Consider the following 22,138-nt stretch of genomic DNA (forward strand, 5'->3'; position numbering starts at 1 on the left):
CTATTGGATAGGTACATGGATTATGGTAGAATGATATAGTGTAGATTAATTTGTTCTTAAGGGCAGCACGGTAGCATTGTGGATAGCACAATTGCCTCGCAGCTCCAGGGTCCCAGGTTTGATTCTGGCTTGGGTCACTGTCTGTGCAGAGTCTGCACATCCTCCCCGTGTGTGCGTGGGTTTCCTCCGGGTGCTCCGGTTTCCTCCCACAGTCCAAAGTTGTGCAGGTTAGGTGGATTGGCCATGATAAATTGCCCTTAGTGTCCAAAATTGCCCTTAGTGTTGGGTGGAGGTATTGACCTTGGGTAGGGTGCTCTTTCCAAGAGCCAGTGCAGACTTAATGGGCTAAATGGCCTCCTTCTGCACTGTAAATTCTATGATAATCTATGATTAATCTAGGACAAAGATTCGGCACAACATCGTGGGCCGAAGGGCCTGTTCTGTGCTGTATTTTTCTATGTTCTGTGTTCCATATATAGAGTCCACGACACGAGTGGATTAACAGGAGAAATATATCATTCTTTTAGGACTAAGACCGTTTCTCTTCTCTCTGCTCAGGGTCGAAATCTTGCTGATCTACGTCGCAGCCAGTCTAGAGGTACCTTTAGCATCAGCACTACTCTGCGACTGGGGAAACAGATTCTTGAAGCAATAGAAAGTATTCACACTGTGGGCTTCCTTCACAGGGACATCAAACCTGTAAGTAATTCACGGACAGTTACAGCTGCTTTTCCTAATGTGTTTTAAGTTTGTCCACGTCAGCCCCTTCAAGCTATGCACCACCACCTCGTGGGCAATAAAAGTAAAATACTGCGGATGCTGAAAATCGGAAATAAAAACACAATGCTGGGAAAACTCAGCAGGTCTGGCAGCATATGGGTAGAAAGAAACCAAATTAATGTTTTCAGTCTGTGTGGCTCTTGGAGTTTCCCAGCATTTTCTATTTCAAATTCATGGGCAATAAATACTGGCCGAGCCAGCGATAACCACGTCCCCTGAAAGAATGAATTTAACAAACCATGCAGTTAGAGAATCAAATACTAATTTGGACTGCCTAATTTCTCAAACTTTTAGCAAACATGGACAAAATTATGAAAAGTATTATTTGGATGCTTTCACTCCAAAAAGACTTTTCACTAAGTTCTAAAGCCCTTTACAGCCGTTCACGTACCTTTGTGTAGTTTACCAAAGGCCAAATCCCACAAACGGCAATGTGATGATGACCTGATAACCTGCTTTTTTTTTCAGCGATGTTGGTTGAAGAATGAATATTAACTAGAGGGAACTGTTTAAATAGTAGCATGGGATTTTTTGTGTCCAGCTAAAAGAGGCTTCTATTTACCATTTTACTTGAAACTTCACTCGGTTAACTGGAGCAATCTTTGGAAACACAATAGCCTTTTCCCAAGGTTGCAAGAGTTATCAAGCTGTCAGATATATCATAGAATCACATAATTATTACAGTGCAGATGGAGGCCACTTGGCCCATTAGACCATAAACCATGATTGAAACTTTTGATTGATCCACATCCAATGAGCCAAACCATTCAGTCACTTGCACCCCTGCCCCCTGGAATTCTCTGCTCATTAAAAATGTTTTTCGTGCATTCATTGACTTTTTAAGAAACTCTACACCTTTTATTTATTTTGCCATTGAGGCGCGTGAAGGCCTTAGGCTGCCAGTTCCCAATTTATCAGTCCTGTGAAGTTGGTAATAATTACCTCCATTTCCGGTGGGGTGATATGCTGAAGAGTCACACGAAAGGTGGCTCTCCTCTAGAAACTTCAACTTGGGCTCTTTTAGCCTGGAATTCGGCCATTAAGTCAACAAACTCCCTCCACCCTCACCGTAAAACAATCAACCAACCGAGGAAATGCTCTCCAGTCAACAAAGAAGCTGAAAAGATAGTAAAAGCAGCAAAACTCAGGAGAGGAAGACCTAAGCTGCGGGCACGAGGAGTGAAGCAGAGCGGGACATGGTGGAACGAGCAGTTTCGCTAACGAAAATGCCGGTTCACCCACTGACTGAACAGTGGATGGAGCTACTAATACAAGAGCTCCTAAAGGTTAGGGACTCCATTAAGGAGGCCTTCATGCTGACCATGAAGGTGGCCATAGTTATCTCTCTGGCCCCCTTCAAAGAGGCGGTGGAAACCCAGGAGGGGACGGTGCGGGAACCAGAAAAAGCAGCCACTGACCAGAGTAAACGGATTAGAGTGAAGAATCTTGAGACAGAAGTGACAAGATTGGTGGTGGCCCAGGGAATGCTCAAGGGGAAGATGGTGGACCAGGAAAATAGGTCCCGCCGCCAGGACCTCAGGATTGGTGGGCTACCAATGGAACGCGTAGCACAAATGCTGGGGATGCTTGTCAGGGGAGAGGTGGTCAGGGCTCACAGTCACTCTGACAAAGGTCCAAAACAGGAGAACCACCATGGGTGAGCATTGCAAAGCTCCACAGTGTGACCTGTTGTAACCAGCAATCTACCCCCCCCACCCCCCAAACCTGCTCCCCGATCCCCCATCGCCTTTGCTAATCCATCTCTCCCCCTGCCCCCCCCTTTTCTTCTGTTATCCCACCCCCCCTCCCCACACCTTCTGCCAGCCCGCCCCCCTTTCAAGAGCTGCGTCATGGCACCCCTCTCTTACTTCCATGTACTCGCATGTTCGCCAGTTTGATGGCTCGCCCTGGAGCGTTTCCTCCTATCCTTCGCCCTTATTTCTTCCTCCTTTGTCACTTTGGTGTCTCTGTGCCTTACCCCCTTCCCCTAGGACATGCAGGTGTTCATTCTGACAGAATAATTTTTTAAAAAAAATGTTATTAGTGGTTCACGTGTGTCCATTATTGCTGACTTTCCAGCCAGTTTATCTGAATGAATTTGTCTACTTCTCCCGGCATGTTGAAATAATATTCCTTGCTACTGTATGTTACCCGGAGTCCTTCTGTCATTCCAACGCTACCACTGGGCAGTCACCGCAGAGAGAATACGGGGTTGAGTCAAGGGACTGGGAATGGAATGGGTAGAAATGGAGGAGAGCTCTCTACAGGGGTGCCCCTCCCAGTGGTCGTGGAACTAACTCAGGCACTACTATGGACTGGTAGCAATGTCCGCCTTGGCCCCCATCTGCAAAAACCATAAATTCACCCTGGAAACATTGGGCGTCTCCTTTAAAATCTGAAGAGAGGATGTCACTGATGGGAGGGAACCTCCACATAGATGGCAGGATAGCGATCCTGGGGGAATTGATGGACAAGCTATGGCTCCCAAAAGCGAACGAGTTGTGATATATGCAACTAATGAACTTCCTCTGCAAGGAGACAGCAATGTTCCCCAACTACCAGGACACTCCCTACTGGACAGAAATCTAACTGGGTGAATTAGGGATGGTAACTGCGCCGACAACTACTGGAGGAGATACGGTCACCACTGGATGAGACCAGGGAAAAGTGAGAGGAAGAACTAGGCTTGGAGATAGATGGAGGTCTCTGGAGCAAAGCACTGCGTAGGGTGAACTTCACCTTCTCATGCGTGGGGCTGAGCCTAATACAGCTGAAGGTAGTGCACAGGGCACACCTGACCAGAACATGCATGAGCGGGTTCTTTCTGGAGGTGGAGGACAAATGTGAACGGTACCAGGGAGGATTGGCCAACCACGCCTACATGTTCTTGTCATGTCCCAGACTTGTCGGGCACTGGACCACCTTTTTCGAGTCCATGTCCATGGCTGTGCGGGTGAGGGTGGAGCCATGCCCACTAATGGTGATCTTCGGGGTATCATAACTCTTTACGGGGAGTGGGGCAGACGCCCTAGCCTTTGCCTCCTGGATCGTCCACTGGCGACTCCTGCTTGGCTGGAGATTAGCTGTGCCACCCAAGGCCGCAGACTGGCTGTCCGACTTGGTGAATTCCTCAAATTGGAAAAGATAAAATTCAACATCAGAAGATCGGAAGAGGGCTTCCTCAATACGTGGAAGCAATTTACCAACCAGTTTGAGACCTATTCATGACCAGCAACCAATAAGGGAGGAGTGGCCCCAAATTTGTATATAGGTTTCTTGTGTATTTACACCAAATCACTTTGTTTCCCCGATTGCCTTTGGATTTTTTGTTCTCTTTTCTTTTTTATTTAAATCTTTATTCAGCAATGTTGTTACAAGTTAAAACTAATAAAAACATATTTCAAACAATTACCTCCAAAGTAAAATTTCTGCATTTGCTAAGACTGGTGACGTACCTTACTTAATCTTCCAGCCCTTCTGTATCTGCAGATCCAGCATCTTTAGGATTTCAGACTGTACGAGACCCATGTGTTGTAGGTTTGTGGTTCTGATGGCCATTAATGCTAAAAAAAAAACTCCGTTAGACTGCCTTTTACTGCATCCCTCTTCCTGCACAATTTTCTTCTTTTCCTGCTTTTGTGTCTGGAAATGTTTTTGCATGAGGAGTGCCACGTCAAACAGTATTACGTCAATCAGATTCTGGCTGATCAATTCACTCCCCGCTATTTGTTGGGAACATTATGTAGAAAATGTATTTGTTAACTGGTAATACTCATATAGTTTTTTCAGTGATGCATCTTGTTGCTGTTTGTGGGAGCTTGTTTTGCACTCATTTCCAACATTTAACAGTTACTGCACTTTGGAAGTACCTCATTGACTGTAAAACTTGAACATTCTGGGTCATGCAACGCACTGCAGAAATGAAAGTATTTTTCTAATTATGAGGTTGCTCACTTGAATGGTCTCTGATAATATGTTCAGTAAAACAAGGAATATGTTATTTTCTATTTTCAGTCAAACTTTGCAATGGGCCGCTTTCCTAGCACCTGTAGAAAGTGTTTTATGCTGGACTTTGGTTTGGCACGGCAGTTCACAAATTCCTGTGGTGATGTTAGACCTGTAAGTATTTTTTCCATGTTTTAAATTTTCAACACCATCATGTTGCAAACGTTAACTAATGTAATCAATTCTAGCCATGCTAGTGCCATCTTTTTAAGACCTGGACTAAAGGTTGCCCTTTTTAATTTGTAATTGTGAAGCAGGATGTAACTTTCTCCACAGCCACTCTGAAGGAGACAGGACCACAATATTGAACTGGCCACAATTTGTTACCACGAATTGATAGTCAAAGAAGTTGACAGAATGGTCAATGTGGGAAATGGTGAATTTAGTTTGAACTTGGACTACGTTTCAGGTTAAGTTGTTTTGGAAAGGGTGAGGAAGCTAGCATTGTTCAGGCTGAGTAGGAGGGTTTTATGCTATATTTTGCAACCAGTGATGGCGTTTTAGAAGTTATCACTTTTGCATTTAATTGTGTCCGGACATTTCTTTTAATGATTTAAATACTCACAAGCAGACAAAGAACTGTGGCAAACAGTGAAGACGGCAGTAATTGACTGCAACAGGACACAGATGAGCAGAATGGACAGACAATGACAGATGGAATTTAATACAGAGAAGTGTGAGGTGATGTATTTTCACAAGGATTATGGAGGGGCAACCTAGACTGAATAGCCAGTTCTAAAGGATGTGCAAAGATGAGGGTTTATGTGCATGAAGCTTTTAAAGTGACAGGATATAAGAGTAGTTAGTAAATTGTATCAGATCTCAGGCTTCATTGAGGTTTGAATACAAAAACGGGGCAGTTAGCAAAACTTTTCATAAAGCTCTTGTTAGGCCACTAGACTATTGTGTCCAGTTCTGGATTCTTGAAAGGTTTAGGTTTGAGAGTTGAAATTGTGCTCCTTGGAGCAAAGGTGATTGAGAGGAGATTTGTTGATAAGAGGTGTGCAAGGTTGTGACAGATTTAAATAAGGTGGACAAAGATAAGCTATTCCCATTAACTGATGGAACATGATCCAGGGGATACAGAGTTAGGGTTTTGGGGCAAGTGATACAGTGGGAATGGGAGGGGAAACGTTTTACATAATGAGTGGCAATGACCTATAACTATAACTCGCTGTCTACGGGCGTCGTGTAAGTGGAGACGATGCAAGATTCAGAAGAAACTCAACAAAAGTTGGGCAATTGAGGGAAATAAACTTGCAGGGATATAGGAATAAAGTGGGGGAATGAAACTGATTGGATTGTTATACAGAGAGGTGGCATGGCTCTGATGTGCCATTATAACTATGAAGGGGTGGTAATGCACCAGCAGATTTGTTCCATCCAAACAATACTGCAACCGTATGCACCATTCTGCCCCCCACTAACCATGGGATTTACTAGAGAGCTAAATAAACTGTGAATTCAAGAAAATTCTTCTTTGGCTCCACAAGGAAGCAAGCTCTGGAAGACTGTTCAACAGTAACACAACAGCATCACAACTAATGATTTCGTTTTAACTGGAAATGTCCTCTTCATTCAAGAATGTGTCACAGTTCCTTTAAATTACAGTAGTGACTCCAAGGGTGTGGTTAGGCAGGTTGTTTCGTAGAGCAGTGGCTCAGAGAGGTTGTTTCAGAGAGCAAAAGGAGCATCGGAGTGGAGATCAGCCTTTTAGCAGACCTATTCTGAGAAATGCTCCCTGGCTCTAACCTGATTTTTTTTGTCTGTGGGTTCTTTGGCTGCACCCTCTCATCCAATCATCACTGTCAATCTCAAATAACCTACCTGAACAATCCCTCACCTGTGTAAAAAATCTCAATCAGAACCTTTCAACGGTGTATTTCTCCGAAGTAAATAACCCTCAATGTATATCTATCCAGATTAATAAGGATTCAGAAGTTTAATTATAAGATTGATCATTCTCAGTTATTGATTTTCGGAAGCTTGACACCTTTAGCGTATGGAGGAACAAAACTAAACATTGTACTCAAAGGTTTATGGGGCGTGGGTGTTGCTAGCTAGGCCAGCATTTTTGCCCATCTGTAATTGCCCTTCAGAAGATGGTTGTAAGCTGCCTTCTTGAATTACTGCACCTCCTTACATGTAGGTACATGGAGGGCAGCACTGTGGCTTCACAGCGCCAAGGCCCCAGGTTCGATTCCCTGCTGGGTGGGTGACTGTGGAGTCTGCACGTTCTCCCCGTGTCTGCGTGGGTTTCCTCCGGGTACTCCGGTTTCCGCCCACAGTCCAAAGACGTGCAGGTTAGGTGGATTGGCCATTCTAAATTGTCCTTGGTGTCCAAAAAGGCTAGGAGGGGTTATTGGGTTATGGGGATAGGGTGAAAGTGAGGGCTTAAGTGAGTCGGTGCAGATTCGATGGGCCGAATGGCCTCCTTCTGCACTGTATGTTCTACATCCACAGTGCTGTTAGGGAGATAGATTCAGGATTTTGACCCAGAGACAGTGAGGGAACGGCGATATATTTCTGAGTCAGGATGGTAAGTGACTTGGGAGGGGAACCTCTTGGTGGCTGTGTTCCCAGGTATTCCTCCTCCCCCCCCCCCCCCCCCCCCCCCCCCCCCCCCCCCCACGGTCCATGTGGGTTTCTGCTGGATGCTCCGGTTTTCTCCCACAGTCCAAAGATGTGCAGGGTAGGTAGATTGACCATGATCAATGTGGGGTGTTATGGGGGTAGGAGGGGATTGGGCGTAGGTAGAGTGTTCTTTCAGAGGGTTTGTGCAGACTCGATGGGCCGAAAAGCCTCCTTCTGCACTGTAGGGTTTCTATGGGGTGCATCTTGTAGCTGGTATGTGCTGCTGCCATTGTGTGTTGGTGGTGGAAGGATTGAATGTTAGAGGGAGAGGCACCAGTGAAGCCGGCTGCTTTGTCCTAGATTGTGTCGAGCTTCTTGTGTTGTTGGAGCTGCATTTATGCAGACAAATGGAAAATATTACATGACACTCCTGACTTGTGCCTTGTAAATGGTGGACAAGCTTTGGGGAGTCAGGAGATGAGTTCCTCGCCGCACGATTCCTAACTTCTGACCTGCACTTGTATCCACATATTTTTGTGGCTAGTCCAGTTCAGTTTCTGGTCAATGCTAGCCCCCAGGATGTCAATAATGGGGGGATTCAGGGAAGGTAATCATAAAATCCCTACAGTGCAGAAGGAAGCCATTCGGCTCATTGAGTATGCACTGATCCGGAAGAGCAGCCCACCTACGCCCACTCCCTTGCCCTATACCCGTAGCCCCACCTAACCGTTGCATACTAAGGGGCAGCACGGTAGCACAGTAGTTAGCACTGTTGCTTCACAGCTCCAGGGTCCCAGGTTCGATTCCAGCTTGGGTCACTGCCTGTGCGGAATCTGCACGTTCTCCCCGTATCTGTGTGGGTTTCCTCAGGTTTCCTCCCACAATCCAAAGATGTGCAGGTTAGGTGGATTGGCCGAGCTAAATTGCCCTTCGTGTCCTTACCCAGAAAATGTTAGGTGGGGTTACGGGGATAGGGTGGAGGTATGGGCTTGGGTAGGGGTACTCTTTCCAAGGGCCGGTGCAGACGCGATGGGCTGAATGGCCTCCTTCTGCACTGTAAATTCCATGATTCTATAATTTAGCATGGCCAATCTACCTAACTTGCACATCTTTGGACTGTGGGAGGAAACCGGAGCTCCCAGAGGAAACCCACACAGACACTGGGAGAATGTTCAAACTCCACAGAGATAGTCACCCAAGGCAGGAATTGAACCCAGGTCCCTGGCACTGAGCAGCAGCAGCACTAACCACTGTGCCACTAAATGTCATGGGATGATAGTTAAATTGTCTCTTGTTGAAGATGGTCATTGCATTTGTGGGCATGAATGGTACTTTCCACTTGTCAGTTGTAAGGATCCTTCCTGTTTATTTCATTATTTCCCACTTCTTTTATATGCTGTTCTTTTTGATGCATGATTATTAATGGACATGTATCTTCAAATTAAACAGGATTAATGGACATGTTTCTTTAAGGCAAGCAGCCGAATTCAGAAGTTACAGGAGAGAAGTCTGTTAGTTTTTGCTGGTTTGAAGTGCTGCAGACTTGTCAGCACCAGAGAGAGAGGGATGGGGTGGGACTCGGTTTGATTGATTGACTGGTGGCCAATAAATTGTTCTATTAGGCTGTACTCTGCTCAGTAACAGATGGTGATTGGATCCTATCCCTCTGGAATTATTTTCAGAGTCCCAAGGAGTTTCAGTTTGGTCCCTGAAGGCACAGGGAGAAGATCTCGCTATCCCTCTCGCTCTCTCCTCCAAATCTCTCTCCAGAAAAGCTCAAGTGCTGTATTTCTGAATTGGCTGAGAACCTGAATGAATCTACATACAGGAAAACCATTACAGGCTGCAAACCAAAGGCCAGAACCTGCTGTCTCATTCCAGAAGGGCCTGTGTGTACTGTATTTCTGAAACTGCAGAGGCCTGAGTGAATCTACAATAAAACCACGAACCCCGAGTGAACATGAAACCACGAACTGAAAGCAAGGTTTGAAGAGGAGTAAAATGCTGGAAACCACCATCTGAAACAAAGGCTCTGTGCCCCCCACTTTTTCTTATGATTTCTTTACCCCTTTCTTCCCCTGTTTGTCTGTCTTGTGTTTGTGTGTGGACGGTGGGAGGCTAGTTGAAGTGGGAATTAGGTATTAGTCAATTGTTAACCCGTTGTATTTGCTGCATATTTCATTATAGTTTTGTTATAAATAAACAGTAATAGTGTCTGCATTTATAAACCTGGTGGCTGTAGCTGTGACTATTGGGTAGCCAAGGACCACAGACTTTGGGTATTTTTCTACGAATTATTGGTTCATTCACTTGTGTTGTGACTCCGGGGCAAGTGGGGCTAGAATTGACCATGCACTAGTCCAGAGTGTCGTAACACAGTCCAAACCTGTAGCATTTGGACATGGACTGCTTCAGTATTTGAGGAGTTGCGAATTATGTGGAACATTGTGCAGTCATCGCCGAACATCCTCACTTCTGACCTTTTGATGGATGGCAGGTCATTGATGAAGCAGCTGAAGATGGTTGGGCCTGGGACACCACCGTGGGGAACTCTTGCAGTGATGTCCTGGAACGGAGTTGATTGACCTCTAACCACCACAACCATCCTCCTTTGTGCCAGGTCCAACCCTAACCAGTGGTGGGTTTCACTCTAGATTCCCATTGACTCCAGTTTTGCAAGGGCACCTTGATTTAAAAAAAAAAATCTAGAGTATCCAATTCATTTTTCCAATTAAGGGGCAATATAGTGTGGCCAATCCACCTAGCCTGCACATCTTTGGGTTGTGGGGGTGAAACCCACGCAAACACGGAGAGAATGTGCAAACTCCACACGGACAGTGACCTAAAGCCAGGATCAAACCTGGGACCTCGGTGCCATGAGGCAGCAGTGCTAACCACACCGTGCTGCCCTGCTAGGGCACCTTGATGCCATACTCTGTCAAATGCTGCCTTGTTGTAAAGGGCAGTCACTCTCACCTTACCTCTGGCATTCAGCTCTTTTGTCCATGTTTCAACCAAGGCTGTAATGAGGTCAGGAGCTGAGTTACCTTGATAGAACCCAAACTGAGCTTCAGTGTGCAGGTTAATGGTGAGTAATTGCTACTTGATAGCACTTTTAATGACCCTTCTCTCACTTTACTGATGATCGAGAGTAAACTGATTGGGGGACGTGCTGTAATTGACCCGGATGGTTTTGTCCCGTTTCTTGTGTGCAGGGCATTCCTGGGCAAATTCCTACATTGCCTGTTAGATTCCTATGTTGTAGCTGTACTGGAACAGCTTGGCTAGGGCAAGGCAAGTTCTGAAGCACAAGTCTTCAGTTCTATTGATGGAATATCGTCAAGACCATTGCAGTATCCAGTTTCTTCAGCTTTCTTGATATGTGGAGTGAGTCGAATTAGATGAAGACTGATACCTGTGATGTTGGGCAGCTCTGCAGAAGGTCGAAATGGATCATTCACCTGGCGCTTCTGGCTGAAGATTGGTGTGGAAATTTCAGCCTTGTCATGCACTTGTGCTGGGCTCCTCCATCATTGTTGAGGGTGGGGATACTTGTGGAGCCTCCTCCTCCAGTGAGTTGTTTAATTGTCCACTACCATTCATGGCTGGATGTTGCAGGAATGCAGAGTTCAGATCTAGTCCATAGATTGTGGAATTGCTTAGCTCTGTCTGTTACTTGCTGCTTGGTTTGCAAGTAGTCCTCTGTTGTGGCTTCACCAGGTTTACACCTCATTTATACCTCTGCCTGATGCTGCTCCTGCACTCTTTACTGAACCAGGGTTGATCCCCTGGCTTGGTGGTAATGCCAGAACGGGGGATTTACTAGTCCATGAGGTTCCAGATTGTTGTGTACAATTCTACTGCTGCCGATGAACCAGAATGCCTCCGGGATGCCCAGTCTAATTGCTAGATCTGTTCAAAGTCTATCCCATTTAGCATGGAGATAGTGCTACACAACACGATGGGGACTATCATGCCGTGGACAGATTCATCTGCGGCAGGCAGGTTGATGAGGATGTTTTCCCCCCTTGTGAGCTCACTCACCATCTTCCATGGTTTCAGTCTAGCAGCTATGTCGTTTAGGATCCAGCCAGCTTGGTCTGGTGGTACTACTGAGACCCTGTTGGTGATGGAGATTGAAGTCCTCCCCCCACCCCACCAGAATACATTCTGTGTCAATGTCACTGCAACGCCACCTCTCCTGCCCAAACCATCCTGTTTGATTTGCATTGTTACCTTTATGCATGTGTTTGTGACATTCACAAATTAAGGATAATTCCCTTTAAGTCCTCCTTCATATCAACCATGAAAATAAGAAATAGTGGTGATGGTAGAGACATATGGAACTCTAATAATGGCAATATATGAAGCCAATTTGCTCCCATATATAACACCCATTCGTTACAAGTAATGGTCAAAGAAAACCATTTGCTCATTATTATCTTTTATGTGCATTTGCATGCATTGGTTAGTAGATCCTAGATTGTGCTGCGGTGACATAGAATCATAGAATCCCTACAGTGCAGAAGGAGGTCATTTGGCTCATCAAGTGTGCACCGACGACGCCCCCCCCTCCCCCCGAAAGAGCACCCTACCTAGGCCCAATCTCTCGCCTTATCCCCGTAACCCCATCCAACCTTTGAACGCTTAGGGGCAATTTATCATGGCCAATCCACCTAGCATGCACATATTTGGACTGTGGGAGGAAACTGGAGCACCCAGGGAAAACCCATGCAGACATGGGGAGAATGTGCAAACGCTACACAGTCACCCGAGCTCAGAATTGAGCCCGGGTCCTCGGCGTTGTGAGGCAGCAGTACTAAACACTGAGCCACCATGCCACATGAGTGACTATTTTCTTTTTTTCGTTATTAAAGCAAAGGCTTTTGAAAATCGGCACTTGGAGTTAATGGAGATTTTCTGTTGAAACTGAAACCAGTCGCATGAGTTTTGGTAGAAAGCTGTGCTTGGCAAGTTTGCATACATTTTATTTGCTTGGAAATTTGAACACAAGGTTGAGCAAAAGTCTTTCGATTTCTCATAATTGCTTCTCCTTTTCTGCAACAAGTATTTTTTTTAAATAAAAAAAGTAAAAATATTGATTGTGGAATACTGTTACTGCAAAATAGGTCTGCATTAAATATTAATCCACATATGCATCGAGTGATATTCAATACTTAAATGCTGACCGTTGACTATTTTTGTTGTGCTTGGAAAAGCTGCTTTTTAATTGAAAGATAAATTCCAGAAGCTTATTTAGTTTGTACCAAAAATCCTTCATTCTTTTCTCCACATTCTAGAAAGGGCAGGTTTTGTGATTTAACATTGACTCACGCTTAATAAATAGGATTTGTTTCAGTTTCTTTCCTACCCTCCCCACCCCTACCCCTTAGGTACTTTCCTTTGATCTCCTGAAGGCACAGACCCCTTTCATGAGTGGTTGCTGTTTTCTGTGGCTCAATTAAATATGCACACCTGGACCTCCCCCAGCGAGAGCGAGATCCAGATCACAGTGGCGAATCTTTTGATCATTGTGATTCCTGATGGAGGCCTCTTATGAGATTCAGCGGCCTCATCCTGACACCATGTCAGGCATGACTACGCCGCTGAATTACGCCCATTATTTCATTGGAGGCTGTTCAGAGAAGGGTCACTAGGATGATCCCTAGTGTGGAAGGATTGTCTTATCAGCAAAGGTTAAGCAGGTTGGAATTTATTGGAATTGAGAAGAATGAGAGGTGATCTCATTGAAACATATCGGATTCATAAGGGGTGTAAATGCTAAAAGGATGTATCCCCTCATGGAAGAGTCCAGGACTTGAGGGCATGGTCTCAGAATAAGGGGATGTCAATTTAAGACTGAGATGTGGAGGAATTTCATCTCTAGGGGTTGAGTGTCTTTGGAACTCCTTGCCAAAGGGGGCTGTGGGGGCAAAATGCTCGAATATGTTTAAAGCTGAGATAGATAGATTCTTGATCAGTAAGGGAATCTAGGGTTATAAGGACAACCTACCTCCATCTAAGTAAAATTATCCCTGTCCCAGCCTAACTTAAGCTCTCATCCATGTATTTGTTACCTATTTCAGTGCTCACTCTTTGGAGGACCTTCCCATTTTCCAGCCGCTCTCAATTTCAGCTCAACCAAAATGTTGTTGTCACGCTCTTATCCAGCACCAGATCCTACTCTTGTATCACAAATGTCCTGCTAGCGTTCGTTGACTCCCCATCCCCTGGTGCCTCCAGTTTTAAAATTCTCATACTTATCTTTAAATCCCTTCATGGCATTGGATCCCTTCCGATCTCTGTAATCTCTTTAAATTTTACGGCTCTCCCAGTACATTTGGTGGAGATGGTGGTGGTGTTGTGGGAATGTCGCTGAACTAGTAATCCAGAAGCCCAAGCCAATGTTCTGGGGGCGTGTTGCAAATAAAATGTGGAATTGAAAGCCAGTCTCAGTAATGATGACCATGAAACCATCGTCGTAAAAACATAGCTGGTTCACGAATGTCCTTTAGGGAAGGAAATCTGCCTGGTCTGGCTTGCATGTTAATCCAAACCCACAACAATGTGGTTCTTAATTACCCTTCAAAATGTTGAATCCAAGGGCGATTAGGGATGGCCAGAGATGCCCATATCCCAAGAAAGAATAAAGAAAAAGATACATTCTGTTCCTTCAATTCTGGCTTCTTGTGTATTCCCTTTCCCTTCACCTCACCATGGGTTTCATTCTTTCCAGCTGTCTAGGCTCCATGCTCTGGAATTTTCTCCCTCCGCTCATCTAATTCACCCTCCTTTAAGGCCCTCATTAAAACCCAACTCCCTAACCCAGCTCCTGTTTTGTCTCAGTATCTGTTTTTTCCTGATTGCTACTTTGTGAAGAGCTCCATTGGAACATTTTCTATTCGATGCGATATATGTGTTTCATTCTGCATCCAATCTAATTGATACTGAAAGTAGGAATCGAGAATTGTTCCATAAGAACATAAAAGCTATCAAGCTTAGGGCAAGGCCACTCTATCCATTAGATTTGACCCTCCAATAACCTAGCTTCTCAGTTTAGCATCCAACCACATTTTGAACAAGTTTTGTGCACTAAGTTGCCTGGCATGTTATTAAAACATTTGCCACACTTTGAATAATCTCACAGTTTTTTCCCCCACAAATTTAAATTTACATCCTTTGGTCCTGCTAGCTTCTGGTACTTGAAATATGCTCTAGATTCTCCATACCACAGTCATATATTTTATAAAGCTGAATGGGCTCCCTCTGAGGTCCCATTGCATTCTGTCCAGACTATAAAACTTTTCTGTTCTTTATTCTGTTTCTTTTCCTTGTATGTGAGATTAGGACGATTGTTCATATGGAGGATAAACACCAATATGGACTACTTGGGCCAAATAAACCTTACTTCACCTTGTACTTCCCAGCAAGTACAGCAAGCCCATCTGTGGTCAGATTAATGCCCTCTCGGTAGCATGGTGGCGCGGTGGGTTGACCCTGCAGCCTCACGGCGCCGAGGTCCCAGGTTCGATCCCGACTCTGGGTCACTGTCCGTGTGGAGTTTGCACATTCTCCCCATGGTTGCGTGGGTTTCACCCCCACAACCCAAAAAATGTGCAGGCTAGGTGGATTGGCCACGCTAAATTGCCCCTTAATTGGAAAAATGAATTGGGTGCACTAAATTTAAAGAAGATTAATGCCCTCTCTCATCCTGGGCACAAAAGATTACCCAAATGTTCAGTGGAAAGAAATAATGAATTGCAATTGTATCTCCATACATTTTAATTATAGGAAGCCAGTGCCCAACACATCCACTGTTTTAACAAAGTTCATATTTAGACAAAACTAGACTAAGTTATATTGCATCAGGCATGTGATCTGTCATTGTATAACATGTTAAAGTGGTGTTATACAGCCGTTAGACAAATTAGATAGTATCCTCTGGCCAAACTGCAATGCATAACCAAGCATGGCGGATTGCGTTTTTGAGAGGGAGTGCACGTGATACGATAGCTAATGGATAATTGTAAAACCAATTTTGGGGAATGGTGGCAGTTTGACAAAATCTTCAGCCCTTACAACAGAGCAGAAAACGATAAAAAAAAATTTTTTTTTTTTTTAGAGTACTCAATTTTTTTTTCCAATTAAGGGGCAATTTAGCGTCGCCAATCCACCTATCCTACACATCTTTGCCTGCCGTCCAGCAGGAAAACATTTGATCGATGCATCAGCTTTGGAGCCAGCTCTTCAACTAGAACTCCTCTGATCCCTGTATCACTTTCTTTCCACCCGTACAGTTTTAAATAATACTCAAGAGTTGTGTGGTGGGAAAAGTGTTCAGTCACTACACAAAACGGGGGGTGATGTAACTTTGATTGGAGTACGTGCCGTTAGCTTTCCTGTATATACGCTTTTCTTTCCACAAAGGAACCTTGCAAAATTTATCCTAGTAGAATCCCTACAGTGCTGAAGGATGCCATTCGGCTCATCATGTCTGCACCAGATCTAGGATCTAAGGTGCTTATTTACTAAATGTTTCCCTGTGGTGCCAAAAAGTAGAATACTCTGAACATACTGAAGGCTATTCATATTTATATTTAGTCATGCTCTGCGGGAATTGATCCATCTAATTTGGAATTATTTAACCTTGAATGTATTTCAGAAGCGGTAAGTATTTGGGATGCCAGTCTTTGTTGTTGTTACAATTCCTTTACTATTGTGCTGTTTCTATTTATCACCAGCAGTATGTGTAGCGATCATTCACACTTTCCATTGTAGATCTGTGACTCGAGTAAATATTTCCCAGTTCTGGAAGGATGCACATTGGAATATTTTAAGCAAGGTTGTGTTTAACGCAGCATTCAAATATAACACATCGTCAAATGCTGCAGTAGTCATTTTTTATGTACTCCAGTCAGGGTGTCCTGCAGCAGTTGTGGTTGTGCAGTTTTGATATCTCCTAGAGATAGCAGAGTATAATGATGTAAGTGCTGATGGTGTCAGTTGACAGGATTGCCTTACCCCTGCTATCCCTCATGCATTGGCTTCCTAATGTTTCTTTGGGCCTGAGAAATTTTCACTTTGTGAGGCTGAGGAAGTATTCCTATTGTCCAATCATTAGCCATAACCTTGCGTAATATCTCGTTTATCTCACCTGTATTGTAAGATATTTTTTAAGGGTTCTGTTGTACTTCATTTTCAACTTAATTGTCCTTTATTTATCTCCCTTTTATCCTGCCCTATATAATAGACGTTGAGTTCTAAATGACTTTCACTGATGTGTATCCCAGGTGACTTGATAAAAATTCATGACAAGCAAGCAAAAATGACCTTCAAAATTATGCTGTGCAATTGAATGCAGATAGCAGGAAACAGAATCTGTACTCATAATTAATGCAATATAAGTTCAAATCTTCTACTCTGACCAAACCTTTTTGCTGCATATTTAATTAGTCCCTCAAAATTGCATAAAGAATTTATTTCTTATTTAATATTTTGACAACTACGTCAATGATTTTGTAGTCATTTAAATGGTTTTCCTGTTTTCAGTTGGAGAAATAATTGAAAATGACCTTGTGGTTAGACACAGGTGACACCATTTTAATCATTTTCTTGTTAATCAAAATATATGACTAGCAGCAACTAAAATGAAACTTCATCTTGTATAAGAATGATTTGTGATGGGAGGTTCCTCCTACTTCTCTAAATCATTGGTAATTTGTTGTCGAAAAAAACTGTGCAGTATATGACCTGCAGTATTTTAAATGAGATGGGTTGCTTTTCTCCTTGAATGTTTCTCAATTTTTGACTGAGATTCCTCGTGGTTCAGCAAGTTTTGGCATGGTCCTCAAGTTGCCTGTTTGGTGTTTCATTTTATAACCGAAAGATAATGTGAAGCATGAAATATGAAAGGGATAGTATTCCTCATTAGGTCCCACAGACCAAGTATAACCTTGTAGAATGAAAGTAAGATTAATTCAACAGCCATGTCCAAAAATTGATCGAGCTCCAAATTTTTCCCCTACTTCAACCCCCAGGACAATCTGGAAAATTAATTACAGGTACAGTGTCTCAAAACAAGCAACCTCGGGATTGAATATATGCCATATTTTGGATCTTGCCAGTTTTCGGGTTGAACGGTTTGAGTCTGGTCAAGGTCAGTTGGGGCACAAAGCTGATAACTAGTTGGCACACTACTGCGCCAATGCAGCACCTAACCCAAGCAGCCAATAAGTTATTTTACTCATCTAATTATAATGAATTCCTACAAGGCAGCTTTAGGAATAACTCCAGTTTACAGACACAGTTTTCGGATAGCTGGATTTGAGACACTGACACTACCTGTATCCATGCTATGGAACTAAGCCATACCCCCTCCATCAGTACCCAGTGTTTTCTTTTTTCCAGTTTGGCTGTAGCACAACCAGATGCAGAGGAGAGCCCCCTTTTAAAATGATCATAAGAAGTAGGAGTATGCGATTCAGCCCCTAGATAAGATCATGGCTGATTTGATTGGGGCCTTTACTACAAATTCCTGCCTATTTCCCATAACACTTGACTCCTGGTGAATCAAAAACTTGCCTAACTCAGCCTTGAACTCAAGGTCCCGATCTTCATTACTCTCTGGAACAGAGAATTCCAAACACTGAAGACCCTCTGAGAGAATAAATTCCTCCATCTCCATTTTAAATGGAAGACTCATTTTTAAACTTTTAGTTCTCGATTCCCCAACAAGAGTCAACATCTTCTCGACATCTACCCTCTCAAGCCCCTAGAATCTTACCCCCCCCACCCCCCACCCCAGAATCTTGTATGATTCAATAAGATTATCTTGCATTCTTTTGAACTCCATTGAGTATAGGCCCAACTACTCCACTTTTACTCATGACAACTTCTTCATCCCTAGAATCAGCCTTCTTTTAACTACTTCCAATGCAAGTATATCTTTCCTAAAGAAAGGAGACCAAAACTAGACACTGTATTAAAGATGTGACCTCACCAATGCACAGTTGTAGCAAGACTTCCCTATTGTTATACTAAATCCTCCTTGTAATGAAGGGCAACATTCCATTTGTGTTCCTACTTGCTGACTTTTTGTGATTCATGCACAAAGATACCCAGCATTCTACAGTCTCTCCCTCTTTAAATAATGTTCTGTTTTTCTATTCTTCGTGTCAAAGTAGACCACCTCACATTTCCCACATTATACACCATCTGCCATTTTTTTTTTGTACTTGCTTATCCTTTTGCAGGCTGTTTGTATCCTCCTCACATCTTGCTTTCCTGTCTATAATAATCTTTATTGTCACAAGTCGACTTACATTAATACGGCAATGAAGTTACTGTGAAAAACCCCAACTCGCCACATTCCGACGCATGTTCGGGTACACAGAGGGAGAATTCAGAATGTCCAAATTACCTAACAGCATGTCTTTCAGGACTTGTGGGAGGAAACTGGAGCACCCAGAGGTAACCCACACAGGCGGGCAGAACATGCAGACTCCACACAGACAGTGACCCAAGCCAGGAATCGCACTGGGACCCTGGCGCTGTGAAGCAACAGTGCTAACCACTGTTAGCCTATCACCACTAAGCTATCTTTGTATCATCAGCAAATTTGACTCCCATACAGTCAGTTCCTTCACCTAAGCCTGTGATTAGATTGTAAATAGTTGAGGCCTCAGCACTGACCCCTCTGGCACTCCATTAGTTAGTTTAACAACCAGATATTTTAAAAAAAATTTAGAGTAGCCAATTCTTTTTTTTCCAATTAAGGGGCAATTTAGCGTGGCCAATCCACCTACCCTGCGCGTCGTTTTGTGTTGTCGGGGTGAGACCCATGCAGACACTGGGAGAATGTGCAAACTCCACACCGACAGTGGGCCGGGATCGAACCCGGGTTCTCAGCGATCTGAGGCAGCAGTGCTAACCACCGCCACCTTTGCCACCCTAACCTGAAAATTGACCTTTTAATATGACTCTCCGTTTCCTGTTAGTTAGCCAATCCTCTATCCATTCTAAAAATTTCAGCCCAACACATTGAGCTCTTCTGCAGTAACCTTTTATGTGGCACCTTATCAAATGTCTTTTGGAAATCGAAATACAGTACATAAGACTGTAAGATATAGGAGCAGAATTAGGCCACTTGGCCCATCGATTCTACTCCACCATTCAATCATGGCTGATATCATAGTTTATCATAGAATTTACAGTGCAGAAGGAGGCCATTCGGCCCATCGTGTCTGCACCGGCTCTTGGAAAGAGCACCCTACCCAAGGTCAACACCTCCACCCTATTCCCGTAACCCCACCCAACACTAAGGGCAATTTTGGACACTAAGGGCAATTTATCACGGCCAATCCACCTAACCTGCACATCTTTGGACTGTGGGAGGAAATGGGAGCACCCGGAGGAAACCCACGCACACACGGGAAGGATGGTCAGACTCCGCACAGACAGTGACCCAAGCCGGAATCGAACCTGGGACCCTGGAGCTTTGAAGCAATTGTGCTATCCACAATGCTACCGTGCTGCCCATCAGCATTCTCCTGCCTTTTTCAGAAACCCTGATCCTCTTATTAATCTACTGGTTCTACCCTGCTTTTTACATCCTTCATAAAATATAGGAGCAGAATTAGGCCCATCAAGTCTGCTCTGCTATTCGATCATGGCTGATATGTTCCTCATCTATTATGTACAATGCTACAGACCAAGAGCTGGATTGCAAAACCAGCCAGAACACCACCTCCCTAAAACACACAAACTAGGAGCAGGAGTCGGCAATTTAGCCTCCTGAGCCTAAACACCTTCAATGTGACCATGGCTGATCCCGTCATGGCCTCAATTCCACCATCCTGCACATTCTCCATAACCCTTCAACCCATTACCAATTAAAAATCTATCTTGCTTAAATTTACTCAAATGTCCCTCCATTCACCGGACTCTGGGGCAACTCCTCCTCAAATCTGTTTATAATTTGCTACCTCTTATTCTAAGGTTATGATCATTTTCGAATGCCCCACAGAGGAACATTTCCTCCACATCTACTTTATCCATATCTTTTAGCATCTTGTATACCTCAATTTGATGTCCCCTCATTCTTCTAAATTCTAGAGTGTATAGTCCTAATCTCTCTTCATACGACAAACCCCTTGTCTCTGGAATCAATCTAGTGAACCTCGTCTGAACGGCTTCCAATGCCACTACATCTTTCCTCAAATAAGGGGACCAAAACTGTGCACAATACTCTAGTGCGGTCTCACAAATGCCTTGTATAGTTATAACAACACTTCCTTATCTTTATATTCAATTCCTTTTGATTATAAATTCCAACATTTCATTTGATTTCCTTATTACCTGCTGTGCCTGCATGCTAGTTTTCTATGACTCATGCACTAGGACACCCAGATCCCTCTACATTGTAGCGCTTTGAAGTCTCCATTTCGATAATAAGTTGCCTTTCCATTTTTTCGACCAAAATACATGACCTCACACTTATCCACATTAAACTCCGTCTGCCACATTTTGGCGCACTCTCCTAACGTATTTATATCCGTTTGTAAGGTTCTTATTTCCTCATTGCAACTTACTTTTGTGTCATCTGTGAATTTGGCTATAGAACCTTCTATCCCTGTACCCAAGTCATTAATATAGATTGTAAATAGCTGGGGCACAAGGACTTAACCCTGTGGCACCCCACTAGTTACATCTTGCCATCCAGAAAACGAGCCGACTCTCTGTCTCCTGTCCGTCAGCCAGACTTCTATCCAAGGTAATAAATTACCCTTAATCCCATGTGATCTCACGTTGTGAATTGACCTTCTGTGCGACGCCTTATTAAAGCCTTCTGGAAGTCCAGATATACCACATCTACAGGATCCCAAGTGTCCACTTTGCTTGTTACATAGAACATAGAAAATACAGCACAGAACAGGCCCTTCGGCCCACGATGTTGTGCAGACCTTTTGTCCTAGATTAAGAACAAATTAATCTACACCCCATCATTCTACCGTAATCCATGTACCTATCCAATAGCCGCATGAAGGTCCCTAATGTTTCCGACTCAACTACTACCACAGGCAGTGCATTCCATGTCCCCACTACTCTCTGGGTAAAGAACCTACCTCTGACATCCCCCCTATATCTTCCACCATTCACCTTAAAATTATGTCCCCTTGTAATGGTTTGTTCTACCTGGGGAAAATGTCTCTGACTGTCAACTCTATCTTTCCCCTGATCATCTTATAAATCTCTATCAAGTCTCTACTCATTCTTCTCCATTCTAATGAGAAGAGCCCTAGCACCCTCAACCTTTCCTCCTAAGACCTACTCTCCATTCCAGGCAACAACCTGGTAAATCTCCTTTGCACCTTTTCCAAAGCTTCACATTCTTCCTAAAATGAGGCTACCACAACTGCACACAGTACTCCAAATGTGGCCGTACCAAGGTTTTGTACAGCTGTATCATCACCTCACGGCACTTAAATTCAATCCCTCTGTTAATGAACGCTAGCACACCATAGGCCTTCTTCACAGCTCTTTCCACTTGAGTGGCAACTTTCAAAGATGTATGAACATAGACCCCAAGATCTCTGCTCCTCCACATTACCAAGAACCCTACCGTTAACCCTGTATTCCGCATTCATATTTGTCCTTCCAAAATGGACAACTTCTCACTTTTCAGGGTTAAACTCTATCTGCCACTTCTCAGCCCAGCTCTGCATCCTATCTATGTCTCTTCACTATCCACAACTCCACCAATCTTCGTATCGTCTGCAAA

The 22,138-nt window shown here is 43.9% G+C and overlaps 1 protein-coding gene across 2 annotated transcripts in view; it reads left to right on the forward strand.

Moving 5' to 3' along the window:
* Positions 1–22,138, forward strand: part of LOC140398664 (tau-tubulin kinase 2-like) — a 370,126-nt gene that overhangs the window by 202,914 nt on the left and 145,074 nt on the right. For both annotated transcript variants that reach the window (XM_072487597.1, XM_072487608.1), the window contains exons 5-6: positions 559–699; positions 4,795–4,899. In XM_072487597.1, the coding sequence (XP_072343698.1) occupies positions 559–699; positions 4,795–4,899 (246 nt within the window). The remainder of the gene's footprint in view (positions 1–558; positions 700–4,794; positions 4,900–22,138) is intronic.

Source organism: Scyliorhinus torazame, chromosome 2 (assembly GCF_047496885.1).
Source record: "Scyliorhinus torazame isolate Kashiwa2021f chromosome 2, sScyTor2.1, whole genome shotgun sequence".
NCBI lineage: Eukaryota > Metazoa > Chordata > Chondrichthyes > Carcharhiniformes > Scyliorhinidae > Scyliorhinus > Scyliorhinus torazame.